Source organism: Nannospalax galili, unplaced genomic scaffold (assembly GCF_000622305.1).
Source record: "Nannospalax galili isolate Female #2095 unplaced genomic scaffold, S.galili_v1.0 scaffold66, whole genome shotgun sequence".
In the NCBI taxonomy this organism is placed as follows: Eukaryota; Metazoa; Chordata; class Mammalia; order Rodentia; family Spalacidae; genus Nannospalax; species Nannospalax galili.
In genome coordinates, this window is record NW_008356058.1 from 3,657,715 (window position 1) to 3,674,326 (window position 16,612).

Here is a 16,612-nt window from a genome sequence, read left to right on the forward strand (position 1 = left end):
CATGGGCATTGCATGACAAGGGTGCACTTACCTGCATGCAGGCAATACACACATACACATAAAATTTAAAAAATAATAATTAAAAAAAATACCTAGGATTAAGAAACCCCACGGCCAGGCCATAAATAGGAAATCTGTGATAATGTTGATAGTATGAGACCCATTCAGGTTTTAAAAAAATATTTATTTACGTATTTATGTGTTAGGTGTATGACTGTTTTGCTGTAGGCATGTAAATGCACCTAGTGTATGCAGTGCCATGGAGGCCACAGGAAGGTGTCACATCTCCTGGAACTGGAGTTACAAATAGTTGTTAGCTGCCATGTGAGTGCTGGGAACCAAATATGGGTCCTCTGCAAGAACAGCCAATGTTCTTAACCACTGAGCTATCCAGCCACCACTCAGATTTTTTTTTTTTAGACCAGGTTATCAAAACATAAATATAGTTGTTGCACTCTTGGTTAGAACTTTTGAAGTCAGGTAATGAAAGGACCCCAACATCTCTCTCCCACATCCTCTAGGGTTTCCATGTTTTCTTCATTATGCATCCTAACCCTTTGTAACTGTTAAGGTTTTAGTGCCTCCTCTCTTTTAGTGTAACAGTGTTCAAAGCCATGTTCTGACTCCTGGGAGGACAAAGAATTATTAACCATCCGTAGCCCTGTTTGGGCTTATAAAACATATACTACTTTTTGTATATAAAATCTCTGTAGCTAGGCATGCTTAGGCACACCTTCAATTCCAGCATTCAGAAGGCTAAGGCAAGAAGATTGCAAGTACTAGGCTAGCCTGGGCTACACAATGAAACTGTATCTCAAAATTATAATAGCAAAAATGACAACCATTTCCCTATTTGCAAAAGCAAAAAGAATTCTGTTGTGACTGGAGTTGCAATGAGCAAGAAAGTGGACTGGAGGCAGAAAGGTAGCCAGAGCCTTGTGAGCCAGGATGAGACAGCACTGAGAGTCAGTTTGGCTGTGCCAGAGACCAGAGCAGTCTGCTTTTCATGTTCCTTAGTAATCTTTCCTACAAAGAAATGTTCTTATCACTTAGCATATTTAACACTATTACTGAGAGTTTTAAACCTCCGGCTTTGTATTGACTTTATGAGAGAGTAATTATCTATCTCCCCTTTGATTTAGTTATTTAAGAGTTTTATGTGGAAGAATGAGTTTTCTTATCATGGAAGTGTGGAAATAAGAATAATGTACAGAAGAGTGAATAAGACTGAGCAGGAACAGGCTGCACACGTAGTATTGTAGGTATGCAGGTCTCCCAGAGGCAGAGGGTCTTCAGCCCACTCTCCACATGAAGAAGGTAGATTGTGTGTATATTTTTGGAACTGGAGACAGGATCTCTCCTTTAACCCAGCTAGACTGGCTAGCCAAGGAGCTCTGGGGATCTGCATGCCTTTGTGCCTCCTTCCTCCCAACCACCACCGGTAAAATTGCAGATGTGTGTTGTAACAATACCTAGCTTTTTACTTGGGTTCTGGAGATTCAAACTCGGGCTCTCATGCTTGTATGGCAGGCACTTTATTCACAGAGCCATCATCCCAGCACTGAAGGTAATGCTTTTTACAATAAGGACTTCACAGATGAGAGAAGGTAGCAGCTATTTGTAGTTTGGTTCTTTAATGCTTAGACATTCTAAAAAGGTCAAAGCTTTCTTATGCATTCCTGCTTTCAGATGTTTGTATTCACTTTGGGGTGATAAAGTACAAAGGTAACTGTCATATAGGGCAGCATTGTGGACTTTCAGACTTGGAGTAGAGACCATAGGAACTTAAAAGAGCAAATGTGGTGATGCTTTGTACTACTGGAAGACTTGGAAGGCTTCATGTAGTCTAGACTTCCATGGTGTTTGGAAATGAGAAGTCCCAATGTGGAGAACAGAGTCACAGATAATGTGAGTTTGAAAACTCAGAGGCAGGCCTAAGATGGCTCAATGTGGGAGGGTGCTTTGCACCAAGCCTCCTGGCTTGGGTTCAACCGCCGAATCCATATACTAGAAGAAGAGAGCCAACTCTGACAAGTTGATTTCTGACTTCCACATGTGTGCTATGGCATACTTCTCCCCCAAATAAATTAATAAATGTTTTAATTTTTTAAGAAAAAAAACCCAGAGACACTAAGTGCAGACCAGTTTAGAAGAGAAGGTTGGGGCCAAATGTTACCTTATGTAAAGGCTAAGGGAATAAGTCTTACAGCGAAAGCTTGAACTTACCAATTAGAGAGAGTTGCTGAATAACATTTGTTTACCCTTTTTTGCATTCTAAGCTGGTACTTAGCCTCTGAGCTTTATCTTTAGCCCTACTGTTTTGGTGTTTTTAGTTTGGATTTGATTTGTTTGGGGATCCAAAGCTCTCTTCTGGCCTCTTCAGATATTGCATGTACATGGTGCATCTACATACATGCAGACAAAACACAGAGCTAAAATAAACTAAAAAACAACAAATACATTCTACCTGAAATAAGTGTCTTTCTGAGTATAGATAAGCCTTCATCTCTGAACTTTTTTCCTTCTTCTTGTTTTACATTCTTATGGGTCTAAGTTCCAGATGCTGGACCCCCATATTTTACACGCTTCTGCCCACAGGAAAGGCCCTCCTTAGGGGATCCTTGGGCAGCCACCCGATCCTTGGGCAGCCACCCAGTCCCTGATTTTTTCCAGGTGGGGTGGAACTCCCAGCCAACCCGAGCTGTGATCTTTGAAGACTGTGCTGTCCCTGTGGCCAACAGGATTGGGAGTGAGGGGCAGGGCTTTCTCATCGCCATGAAAGGACTGAATGGCGGGAGGATCAATGTTGGTGAGGCCAGGAGGAGGTGGGGAGGGAGGGCAAGGACTGAGGCCAGCAACTGTCCTTCTGGCTCAGCTGTGAGGCCTTGATTCTTCCTCTCCAGCATCCTGCTCTCTGGGGGCTGCTCATGCTTCGGTTGTCCTCGCCCGAAACCATCTCAAGGTCAGGAAGCAGTTTGGAGCACCTCTGGCCAATAACCAGGTAAGGCCCCAGCTGTCTCTGCATCTGTATTATCAGAAGCTGCCCTAAGGCTCTGTTCTCTAGAAAAGGGGTAGGCTATGTTATCCTTCCAGGGGCTTGCCACCGTCTTAATCCAAACCTGTGCTTTACATGTGCCAATGACTTTTTTCAGGAGGTAGTAATACAAAATACAAGGAAACTAAATAACTTCTTTAGAACTGAGGATGTAGTAGCTTCTGTGTATAGGTGGCAGGAGACTTTGAAGCACTTAGAAGAGGCACCTCATTTGAGGGGTGTGTGTGTGTGTGTGTGTGTGTGTGTGTGTGTGTGTGTGTGCTCTCGTGCACATCAGAGGGTAACTCTTAGGAGTAGGTTCTCCTGCTGCTTATGGGATCTAGGGTTCAAACTCAGGTTGTACGAAGTGCCTCCACCTGCTGAGCCAGCTCACCAACCTAAGAAGTCTTCTTAGTCCAGATCAGTCCTAGACAGGCTTGTCTAAACTCTTGTGTCTTGTCTGGTTCCCTTCTCTCCTGTGGCTGCAGTGCACATCAGAGGGTAACTCTTAGGAGTAGGTTCTCCTGCTGCTTATGGGATCTAGGGTTCAAACTCAGGTTGTACGAAGTGCCTCCACCTGCTGAGCCAGCTCACCAACCTAAGAAGTCTTCTTAGTCCAGATCAGTCCTAGACAGGCTTGTCTAAACTCTTGTGTCTTGTCTGGTTCCCTTCTCTCCTGTGGCTGCAGTACCTGCAATTCCAGTTGGCAGATATGGCCACAAGGCTGGTTGCTTCAAGGATTCTGATCCGTACTGCAGCAGTGGCATTACAGGAGGAACGAGAAGATGCAGTGGCCCTGTGCTCCATGGCCAAGCTCTTTGCTACAGAAGAATGCTTTGCTGTAAGTGATGAGCTCCCTGGTCCTCCTGAGACAGACGGAGCAGCTGCTAGGCTCAGGGGTGTTGAGGGATATGTCAACTCTAGAACGCTACCCTCTTGTGGTGTTGAAGGAATCACTTTGAGGCCTAACAGTGTAAATTGACTTGGGAGAGGCCTGCATGAGAAGTCTTCCAGCTAGCCTTTTAGCCTGCTCTATTAAATGCTCCAGTATGGCTCTGTCTTTCTGATGCATTCTAGATTAGGTACATCTTTGCAAAATTCAAAGCAGCCCAATGCTCCTATCCCAAATTTAGCACTAATTGCCATGTTTAAGCTCTTTCCACATTGAGACTGTATTGCCACCAGGTGGCACCTGAGCTTCATAGAATACAGTCAGAGTGACTGTAAGCCAGCTTTGCCCCCAGGACAGAATAAATGAGAAAAGCCTAGGTTTGTACCTTATCTGAGTGATGGGAACTGACAGCCTTAGAGGTAGACTTCCTTTGTGATTGACCATTTATAATCTGGAACTTCTCTTTGGGGCTTGAGTGACTATCTGGTTATCTGTTCTTTCTCTGCCAAACTGAGGGTTGGGGTGGGGAGGGAAGTCGGGTAATCCACAGTCTTCCTGGGCATAAAAATATCCACTCCCTGTCTCCCAGCAGATCTGTAACTGGGCTTTGCAGATGCATGGGGGCTATGGCTACCTGAAGGATTATGCTGTTCAGCAGTATATGCGGGACTCTAGGGTCCATCAGATCCTAGAAGGTAAAACTTGCCAGAGGTTATTCTCTCCCATTTTGAATAGTTACAGGATCCATGCTTTCTCCAGCCTGTCTCAATACCTGTGCTGGCTACTCCTCGGGATCTTGCCAGGCTCTTCCTTTCTTGAACCCTGTTCAGGAAATGACCCGGTGCTGCATTAGGAAGATCATAGGCAGGGAGCCAGGAGACTGCTTTGTCCTCATAGCCACATTGTCTAAATGTTATCTGTATCAGTATTGTTAGTGTATTGTTCAGTAAGATTGTCAGTATGTGAGTTTCTTCTTTAGCTACAAGCATTCTATCAAAGAACCATGTGAGCTGTCAGTCAGGTACAGAACTGGGGTTCCACTCTGTAATCAGTGTAAGTCTGGAGGGGATCCTGTTCCAGCTGGTGTAGGCAGCTAGGGCTCTCATACTGCAAAAGTGCGTGGGACGCAGGCTTCTCTTGTGCCTTTTCAGTGAACAGTGTAGGAGTGCTGTAATGGGGTCAAAGAAGACCTTGAGCACTTGCCTCCCTACCCTCAGAGGATCCATGTTGTACCTGAGTGGGCACCCAGAATCTTCTGGAAGACTTACAGAAACAAATTGTTTGGTTCCACCCTCAGAGTTTCTGCTCCATTGGGCCAATAAAGGCAGTGGCTGCCAGTGAGGAAACCACACTTTGAACCCCACTGTCCTGTGTCTGAATTATTACTCTTTTTTTCTTTTAGACACAGTCTCACTATGTAGCCATGCCTGGCTTAGAGCTCCCTATGTAGAACGGATTGGCCTCAAACTCACAGAGATCTGCCTGCTTCTGCTTCTGAGTGCTATGGGATTAAAGGCATACACAATCATGCCCTGCCTGAATCATAATTCTAAAGGTCTTACTTTCCACTGCACACTTCAGCAATAACATGCTTATTTGGTTCAGTTCCTAACACTGAAATTAAGCTTCCCCGAGTTTTATGAGTGTGGGACATATCTTTTTGCTAAAGATTTTGTCTTTGCTATATTAAAAGCGAGAAAAGCCAGATTCATTTATTTCAGATCCCACCATCATCTACTTTAAAAGAATAGGAACACTGGCTGCTATTACTTTGTTTCATCATAGGCTACTGGATAACTATGAAAGCTTAGATTTGGCTTTACTAAGATTCTGTGATTATACATTCCTTAAGGGATTTACTTTATATTTTGCTTCATACTAAGGCTATGTTAAAAGTGAAACAAGCAATTGATCCCCTCCTTTCAGGGAAAATGCTTTACTTTATACATCAGTGTTCTGATTACCCAAAGAAATATATGTTGTTGAAAATATATAAAACATGTAAAAGATAAGAAAAAAAGTATCACTCATATTTCTACATCCAGGATTGCTCCTTGGTTACATTCTCCTTTGAGCCTCTTTCTATCCTCTTGCATGTACTGTTCGTTAAGAATTAGAGTTATATTATTTTGTTTTACCCTATTAAATTAGTAAACATTTTCATTATCAGAAGATAAACATTAGAGATGTATTAAAAAATGAAAATATTATCCCAGTGGACCACCAAGATGACTTAGTGGGTAAAGAAACATGTTGCCAAGCCTGACAACCTGAGTTCCATCCTTGGAACCCACATGGTGAAAGGAGAGAACCAGTCATGAAAGTTGCCTTCTGACTTCCCATGTATGCTGTGGCATGCATGCACCAACAGACACACACACACACACACACACACACACACACACACACACACACACCAAATAAATAAAAATAGAATTTTTTAAAAATTTAAAACATAAATATTGCTGGGTGTGGTAGTGTACACCTGTAATCTCAACACTCGGGAAATTGGAGGCAGTATAACCAAGAGTTCAAGGTCATCCTTAGAGACATAGCAATTCTGAGGTCAGCCTGAGCTACATGAGATACTGTCTCAAACAAAACAAAAGCAAATATAAATACTATTTCTTACTTCCTGTCATTTTTCTGTAATTACAAAGATAGAAGCAACAATTGTGTTTAAGTTCACGACTACCCTGTTCCTACTGAATTCATTGTTTTTCTTTCAGGTAGCAATGAAGTGATGAGGATACTGATCTCTCGAAACATGCTACAGGACTAGCACCCACACTGGAGAGTCTGGCCTGGTGTTCTGCATGCAGCTGCAGTCAGTGTTAAGTGCCTATGTGGGCTGTTCTGTTACAAATGGATCATGAAGAAGATTGAAGGGCTGAACTCTTCCAGTTTGGGGCTTAAACTGTTTGCTGACAGCAGTGTTGTTTCTAATACAGGAACAGAGTTCTTGGTAGAACTGGAAGAGCTGCCCTGATGAGTCATGTCACAAGAAGATCTGCCACCTTGTTTTTTCATTCTAGAAAGATAAACAGTGAATAGTTAGTACCAAAGTCTTACCTTGGATCCACATTCTCTGCATGTTGTTGATCCTGAGAGCCTGGGTATTTCAATGAAGTTTTTTTTTCTTGATTATAGAAGCAAAGTGCTGAGGTGAGGGCAGTGGTCAATGCTGTCTCTCTGTTCTGTTCTGTAGTGGCAGTGTCTCAGGACAGCTCTCCTGTGAACTTAAATCAAGGTGAAGTGAATATTGGGGAAACTACTACTAAGCTATTAGGGTTTAGGGTTCACCTTTACTTGGAATTTTGACTATTTGGTGGTGGATTTTTATATAGGTTTTGGTTTCCTCTTTTAGACTTGCTTCTCTTTTTAAGTATTTTTAATCATTGGCAAGTAAAATCTACCCCTTTCTGTACTGTCTACTTCAACTGAAGTTGGTTTTTATCTTTTTTTTTTTCTTTGATATTTTTGAGATAGGGTCTCCTGTAGCCCCAGCTGACCTGGAACTCACTATGTAGACCAGGCTGGCCTTGAACTCACAGTGATCCACCTGCCTCTGCCTCTGGAGTGCTGGGACTAAAGGCGTGCGCTACCACGTCTGGCTTGTTTTTTATCTTTTAAATAAGCCTTATAACTATATTAAAGATTTTTATATGTTCGAGTAAACATTTAACTAGATTCTGGAGTTATTAGGAATCTTTCCTAAGCCAATTTGTCTTTTAAAAAGCATATCCAAGGGCTGGAAAGATGACTTAGCGGTTAAGAACACTCGCTGTTCTTGCAGAGGACCCGGGTTTGGTTCCCAAATCCCACATGGCAGCCAACAACTGTGTTTTAGGGAATCTGACACCCCTTTTTGACCTCCACAGGCATTGCATGACATGAATGCACTTAACATACATGCAGACAATACATTCATACACATAAGATAAAAATAATAAATATTAAAAAATAAAAAGCATATCCTTTATTAATTTTGCAGACTAGACATTATTTATCATGTATGAAAGTCTATTTAGATATTATTCAGTGATTAGGGCTTTTGGGGAAACCCTGCTATAGGTGGTTATTATTTTACTCTATTTCGTCATGTCCATAAAAGAAAAATATGCAAGATATTTTGTTAATCACAAATCAGTGATTATTGAAAAAGGTATACTTCTGTAGCTATGACAATATTTTCTTTTTTGAATGCATACGTTGTGTCTGAAACTGTGTTGTGCACAGGGAGCAAGATGTGGCTACACTTCAAGGTTTAAAATGTGATTTTGCTGCCCATAGCTATATGTAACGGAAGCTGATAGAGTACTGCATGTATATTAGTTACTTTTCTGTTCTGATGAAAATACTATGACTCAAAGTGACTTATTGACGAGTTTATTTTGGCTTATTGTTCCCAAGGGAGAGTCCATAATAGTGGGGGAGACATGACAGCAGGCAGCCAGAGCAAGAAGCTAAGAGCTCACTTCTTGAACCCATACACAAAACATAGAGAACTGCATGTGACGTAAGGCTGTGAGCTTTCAAGGCCCACCCCAGTGATGAGCTTCCTTCAGCAAGACTACACCTCCTAAAGAGTCCAAGACCTCCCAAATGACACCACCAACTGGGGCCAAAGTATTCAAATACGTGAACCTATTTGGGCGGGGGGGCATTTCTCATCCGAACCACCACATGGTAACAGTGTCTTGTAAGACTGAAAGAGCAGGCTGGCTGAAGCAGTCAGGTAGGGAGAAGTCCACAGAGAAGGTAAAATTCAAATTACACTTTTCTGAAAATGTGTAGTATTTAAAGAAAATCAAACTGCATTTCAGTGAAGCAGAAGTCAAGACTGGGAAAAGTACAGGATTTGTGTGGGAAATACTTCTATTTATTGTGATTTGTTTGGAGATGGTGACACTTTTGTGTAGTATGGTTTGGGATTGGCATGGGCAGAAAAAAATCTGGATAGAAAATGGAAAAAGCCCAGGATAGAGTTTAATTTAGTAAACAGAAGAAACATGGATGGTTTTTATGGAGGAAGGTAGGATAAAATTAACCCATTCTTTTAAAAAGGTTTTCTTTTATTTGTGTGTGTATGTGTGTATGATGTACATGTGCAGAGATCACAGGAAAAATTTGGGGAGTCAGTTCTTACCTTCTACCATGAAGGGTTCTAGGACTCAAAACAGGTCATCAACCTTGCACTGTAAGCACTTTACCCACTGAGCCATCTTGCTGGCCCAAAATTAATCCATTCTTAAGAAAATTCTGAGTACATATGTAGGATCAATAAAGACAGAAGGTAAGGCATACTCAGTCTAATAGGGTTTGAAATAGTCAAAGTATGAGGGCATTCAAGCCCATATTTAGAAATAGAAACAGCAGATGTAAACTAATGAGCAGTATTTAGAATGTCCATTGAGGAACTTAAAGTTTTCTTTATTAGCTAGGCTGTTTTCTGGCATTTCTGAGGTTCCTATTATAACTCAAAGCACTGACAATGCTATATTAATGTCTTTGTTCCCTGGTGTGATTTAGATGAGATTATAGCTATTAAAAGATAAAAACTAGATATAATAGCTAACTCCTATTATTCCAGCACTCAGGAAGCTGAAGTAGGATGTTTGCCACGAGTTCAAATTAAACTGGACTACATACGAAATGAGACCCTATTTGAGAGCTGGCAATGTAGTTCAATGATAAAGCACTTTCCTAGTATGCAGGAGGTCCTGGGGTTCTCCAGTGCTGAGGGGTAGGAACATTCTTAGTTGTCACCTTCAAGTATTAGAAATTTCAGGTTCTCAATCACTTGGTAAAGAATTTTATACTTGTAGCAAGTAAACAGTGAACTCTTGGCTAATTTCTAGCATTTTTCATTTGCTATATCATAAATAAAAGCAAAAACCATACCAACATGCTCTGCTCTTTGAGAGACACTCCTGTGGTAGCCAGGTATATGGTAAGGAATTTATGTTAAAGTTTCAGGAAAATGTATCTCTGAAGGAACTTAGGTGAAGTTGTGGGTTGAATTGTATCCCCCAAATGAATTCTGAACACCTTGGAATGTAATCTAATTTGGCAGATATAATTAGTTAAGATGAGGTGATGCTACAGTAGGGTGATTCTTTCAGCCAGTATGACTGCCCTTCTGAGAAGACTGCCATGTAAAGGCATAAGTGCAAGAGCGCCATTTGAAGATGGAAGACAAAGTGTTGCAAGTTGTCACAAGAAGCTAGAAGCATAGAACTAATTGTTCCTGACAGCACTCAGAAAAACAAACTTTGTGGCATTCTGGTCTAGAACTCTAAGGAAATAAATATCTGTTGTTAACCACCCAGCAGCTGTGGTATTTTGCTATGGCAAACTGAACAGAGTAATATAGTCAGTGTCATGGAAATCTTGTAAAGCAATAATAGGATGGAGTGGTTGCTCAAAAATTAAGCAGACCAGGACTGACATATACCTTAGTGATATAGTGCTTGCCTAGTGTGCCATTTGTTCCATCCACAGCACCAAAATCATCATCATCATCATCATCATCATCATCACAGTGTATGAGCTGGAGAGATAGCTCAGTGGTTAAGAGCACTTGATGCTGTTGTAGAGCATCAGAGTTCAGCTCCCAGTACCCAAATCGTGACTCACAATTGTCTGCAACTCCAGTTCTAGGGGATCCAGTGTTCTCTTCTGGCTTCTACAAGCATTGCATGCATGTGGTATACATATATACATACATGTATACTCATACACATTAAATTGAACTTAAAAATCACGACATATTTCCCAATACTAGCAGTAAGCTGTTGAGAAAATTTTTTTATTTATTATTTTTATTTTATGTGTATGAGTTTATTGCCTGCATGTAGGTAAGTGCACCTGTGTCGTACAATCCCTGCGGCGGACAGAAGAGGCCATCAGATCCCCTGGAACTGGAGTTACAGACAGCTGTTAGCTGCCATGTGGGTGCTGGGATTCGAACCTGGGTCTTCTACAAGAACAACCAGTGTTCTTAACTGCTGAGCCATCTCTCCAGCCCCAAGAAAGTTTTAAAATGCCACATTGGTATCCCAAAATATTTATGCTTGGGTACAAATTAATTTAAAGCTATTCATGACCTCCCTACTGAAAATTACTAGATATTGCTAAGAAAAATTAAAATATACATGGGCAAAAATCTGTGTTGTTCTAGAAGTATGAAAATACAAAGGATCTAGGTGTGTCAGATTCTACTGCAGCTACTACCAAATATTCACTTTAAATACATACGTAGTGGAATAAAGTTGGAGATCTTTTTTTTCCTAACTAGTTTAGTTTATTGGGCTTGCTAACAGAGCATAGGGTGAGGATTTCAGAAGAGTGGGAGCCCCCCCCATTTATGGCTGTGCTGGAAAGTCCACACTCAAATATAGAGTCTGTGACTTCCCAATAGCCGCACAAAGTGGTGAGAGAGGTGCCTCATGACTTAATGTAAGGCTTATATATCCTTAGCCCCTCCCCCACATGCAGCTACGGTCGAATGATTGGGTGGGAGGGGTAACTGACTACCCCCTTAACTCCTTAGAAGGAGGTGTGACTATAGCTTGCTAGCATAGTGTACATAGTGTACATAATCAGAGGAAACTTCCAGTTAATACTCCACCCCTTCCTCCAGCTCTTACATTCTTTCTGCCAACCTCTTCCGCAACAGTCCCTGAGCCTCAGAAGGGGTGGTAAATGTGGGATGATCTTCCTCCCATTGTGTCAAGGCACTAAACTTTTGGGTCTCTGCATTGCCTGTTTTCCATGGGCCATTGGCCCATTTCAGTGGGATTCTATCTACTATAAAACACAAACAGCAAGAAGCAAGAACATCTGAACAGTGGCTGGTATAATAACTTATGGATGTAAACACAAATGCTTGGATGGTATTTAGCAGGTGAATCACATCCATCTAACAAAATAGTTGCAGTGACTTTCCACCAGGGCCTATATTTTCCCCTGCCACAGGGGGTTGGCCTGGTTTGCAGTACCAGATGTGTGTTCCACCCCCTAGGAGCAGGCATTATATTCAATAGAAAATTTGCTGGTTGTACATATATTAGATGCTCCACTGTTGTACTAGCAGGAACATCTTGTTTGGTATGGTAATAGTGCAACATGCGGGGTCCATCACTGAGCAGAATTATAGGGGACAATTCTCCCCCAGTCATCTGCATATCACCTGGCACCCTGAAAGCCACCTATCCAGTGGCAGGGAGTTTCCAGCTTAGTCCAAGCTTGATTTCTCCCTCTCCCTCACATCATGCAATGTCTTCAGCAATAGGGTTTTCCCGTCCACTTCCAGTGTACAACTGACATTACTGGCAATGACCTTCATTGTTTTGGGGACCTCTAGGGCCCCTCAGGCCAACAGCTCATAGGGAGCAACCCACCTCTGGCACTGGGATTTTCATTTAACAGCCATATTGCTTCTGGAAAGGCTTTTTTCCTCCCTCGTAGGGTTCCTTCTGTGCTTAAGGCTTTTTTTTTTTTAAACTGTGTGTCTGGAGAATTTTTTTTCCCATTTATTCTCATAGTTCTTTGTATAGCCCTCCTTCCCTCCTCCCCTTTAGCTACTCCCTTTTTATATATTTATCCCTCAGTATCACCTTTTGCTACTATTCTCTCTCTGGTTCCTTCTTTCCCTTTACCTCCTTGTTTGCCTTCCATATTCCTAGTCCCTGCAGTTGCATCAGGATATGCACTCACTTATAAGGATTTGGTGCTAGGAGCCACAAATGAGGGAGAACATACATCTTTTGTTTTTCAGAGTCTGTTACTTAGTATAACCGTTTCTAAATCCATCCATTTACCTCCAATTTTTATTATTTCATCTTATCTGCTGAACAGAAAGAACTCCATTGTGTAAACGTACCACATTTTCGTTAACCACCCGTCAGTTGAGGGGCACTGTATTATTACTTTTCTGTTGCTGTGATAGAAACACCGACCAAAGCACTTTATAGAAGGAAGAGTTTATTTGAGCTTACGTACGGTTCTAGGGGAATTACAGTCCGTCTTGGCAGGGAGGCATGGTGACAGAGGTGGCTGGAGGAGGAATGGAAGCTAAGCTCTACATCTTCCAGCAAGCACAAGAAGCAAGAGAACAACTGGAGATCTGGCAAGGCTTAAGAACTCTCGAAACCAGTCCCCTGACATGCTTCCTCCAGGATAGCCACACCTTCTAAGACCTCCAAAAACAGCACCACCAACTGGAGACAAAAATGTCCCAATACTTGGATCGTATGGGGGACATTTTCATTCAATCCACCACAGGTACTTAGGTTGCTTCCATCTCTTAGCTATTGTGAAAAGAGCAGCAACAAACATGGTTTACAAGTGTCTGTATGATAAGATGAGTCCTTTGGGTATATGCCAAGGAGTGGTATAACTGGGTCATATGGTAGGTTCATTTTTAGTTTTTTAGGAGTTCTCCACACTGTTTTCCATAGGGGCTGCACGAGTTTGCAATCCCACCAGCAGTGAATGAATGTTCCCATTTCTCCACATCCTTTCCAGCATTTGGCATCATTTGTTCTCTTGATCCTAGCCAGTCTGACTGGAGTAAAGTGAAACCTTAAGGAGGTTTTAATTTGCATTTCCCTAATTACTAAAGGTGTTGAACACTTTTTAAGATGTTTCTTAGCCATCTTTATTTCTTCCTTTGAGAACTCTCTGTTTAGATCTTTAGCCCATCTTTTAATTGGGTCGTTTGCATTCTTCCTTGTTTGTTTTTTGAGTTCTTTATATATTCTGGATGTTAAATCTCTATCAGCTGTGTCACTGGTGAAGATTTTTTTCCCACTCTGGGTTTTCTCTTCACTTTCTTATTTCTTTTGCTGTACAGAAGCTTTTTAGTTTAATGAGGCCCCACTTGTTGAAGTTGGAGATCTTAATCTTCATGGTTCACTGCAGCAATCAAGACAGTGATGGGGCTGGAAATACACATAAAAATAGATAACTAGAAAAAAAATGAAAAGTTCAAACCAGAGACATGTGACCCCACCCTCTCACCATAACTCACTCAAACTCTGGCTTACTCATCTGGCTGGCTTACTCATCTACATGTGAAGTCAGAGACCCTTCTCCCCAGCCCTCCACTGACATCCACATGAACTCCTGACCAGCCTATCAGGCCAGAGACCTGCCTTGGGCCCACCTTCAGCCTCTCATGCATCTTCCTCCTGTGAGTCACCTTTGCCAAGTTACCCCACTCACAAATCAGCACTAGTTGTCTCCAGTACTTCCTGGGTCTGTTTGTAGATGTAATCACTCAGCTTTCTTCTCTGGCCACCTCTGCTGCCATGCCTCCTCCCATCCCCCATATGGACTGTAACTTGAACCTTAAGCCAAATAAACTCTTGTTCTATAAATTACCTTGGTCACTGTGTCTTATCACAGTAACAGAAAAGTAACTAATGCATAGCCTTAGGATGAAAGGATACACAAATGTATTTCAAGCAATTAGAACCAGGAAGCATGCAGGTGTAAATATTCTAATAGCTGACAAAATAGACTTCTGTCTAAACTAGTTCAGAAAAAATAAAGGTCAGTTCAGACTGATGAAGAAGACATTACAATTCTAAGCATATACACACTGAACCCCAATTTCACAAATATTACAAACTACAAATTAACTCCGTGCAGTAATAGTAGGTGACTTCAACCATCCACTTTTACCAATAGGAATTTAGACAAAAACTAAACACTGGCATTAAATGACATCATAAATTAATTGAACTTAAACATCTGCAGAATCCATCCAAACACTACACCAATACACAGTCTTCTCAGCAATCCATTGGACTTATGCTAAAATAGATCATATTGGAAAAAAGCCAATCAACAAATCTGAAAATTGATATAAATTCTTGCATTTTATCCAATCAGAAATCAGCAGCAAAAGAATATAAAAAATACACAAACTCTACCCGCCGCAGGCCTCTCTCCTACCTGCAGGCCTCTCTCTGGGGTAAGTTCATTGCTCCCTCCGCACCTTGACTCCTCCAGCCTCATTCACCCTCCCATCTTTGCTGCTGTTCTCTCCTCTGAGTTTGGGCCCTGCCCCATTCCTTGTCTTGGGGCCTCAGACACCTGGGGAACCAATACTGCTCCCTGATCCTTTTCATCCAGATCAGCGAAGTGCCTTCTCTGGGCCCCAGGAGCCCAGAGAGCCCAGCCAAAATGTCTATTATAGTCGAAGGGGAAAGAAAATTCTTCCATGACATAAATAGGCTGAAGGAGTTCATGTCCACAAAACCAGCCCTTCAGAGAGTTCTGGAAGCAATACAAAGAAGCTGAAGAAAGGAATGACTATTCCCAAGGGATTGTGGAAAGAAATCCAATGGCGGTATTACTGTGGAAAGGTAGAGCTATATCAAGAATGTAAACAGAAATAAAAATGACAGGATTCAATACTCAATACACATCTTTCAATAATAACTAAATATCAATGGCCTGAACTCCCCAGTCAAAAGACACAGACAATGTGAATGGGTTAAAAAACAAAACCCATCTTTTTGTTGTCTGCAAGAAACTCATCTCACTTTCAAGGACAGACACTATCTCAAAGTGAAAGGATGAAAAAAAAATATAGCAAGCAAATGGCACTTAGAAAAAAAGTAGGCGTAGCAATTCTAATATCTGACAAAATGGACTTTAAACTAAAACTAATCAAAAGAGACAAAGAGGGCCACTTCATTTTGATCAAAGGAACAATGAATCAAGAAGATATTACAATCATGAACATATATTCACCAAACTCTGGTGCACCCAACTTCATCAAAACAATACTACAGGACTTTAAGACCCAGATTAACCCCAATTCATTAATAGTAGGTGACTTCAATACCCCACTGTCTCCATTAGATAGGTCAACAGGGCAGAGAGTTAACAGAGAGACATCAGAATTAAGCAATACCATATAGCAAATGGACTTAACAGACATCTCCTGTGTATTCCACCCAAGCACCAAAGGACATACTTTCTACTCAGCACTGCATGGAACCTTCTCCAAAATCGACCATATACTGGAGCACAAAATAAACCTCTACAAATACAAAAAGACTGAAATAATTCCATGCATTCTATCAGACCACAATGCTATCGAGCTTACAATCAACACCCAAAGAAGCCCTAATCACCACATGAACACATGGAGATTAAACAACACACTCCTGAATGATGAATGGGTCAAAAGTGAAATTAAGAAAGAAATAAAAGTATTCCTGGAATTAAATGAAAAGGACAATATAACGACAAAACCTCTGGGACATCCTGGAAGTGGTACTAAGAGGGAAGTTTATAGCTCTAAGTACCTACATTAATCGGAAAAAACACAAATAAATGACTTAGTGTTACAATTCAACACACTTGAAAAGAAACAGCAAATGAAACCCAAACCCAGCAGATAAGAAGAAATAAAAAAAAATCAGGGCAGAAATTAATGAAATTGAAACAAACAATACAAAGAATCAACAATTCCAAGAGCTGGTTCTTTGAAAAGATAAACAAGATTGACAGACCAACAGCCCAGTTAACGAAAAGAAAGAAAGAGCACCTCCAAATCAACAAAATCAGAGATGAAAGGGGAAACATCACAACAGTCACCCAAAAGATCCAGACTATTATAAGGGATTATTTAAAAAACCTATATGCTACTAAATCTGAAAATC

At 41.3% G+C, this 16,612-nt stretch overlaps 1 protein-coding gene across 4 annotated transcripts in view; it reads left to right on the forward strand.

Moving 5' to 3' along the window:
• Positions 1-7,772, forward strand: part of Acad8 (acyl-CoA dehydrogenase family member 8) — a 23,552-nt gene extending 15,780 nt beyond the window's left edge. For 2 of the 4 annotated variants that reach the window (XM_008854188.3, XM_008854190.3), the window contains exons 7-11: positions 2,674-2,809; positions 2,904-3,001; positions 3,723-3,875; positions 4,516-4,621; positions 6,656-7,772. In XM_008854188.3, coding sequence (XP_008852410.1) covers positions 2,674-2,809; positions 2,904-3,001; positions 3,723-3,875; positions 4,516-4,621; positions 6,656-6,708 — 546 coding nt within the window. In that variant the 3' untranslated portion in view covers positions 6,709-7,772. The remainder of the gene's footprint in view (positions 1-2,673; positions 2,810-2,903; positions 3,002-3,722; positions 3,876-4,515; positions 4,622-6,655) is intronic. The other 2 variants (XM_008854189.3, XM_029556693.1) reach the window with 2 other exon arrangements.
• Positions 7,773-16,612: the final 8,840 nt, after the last annotated feature.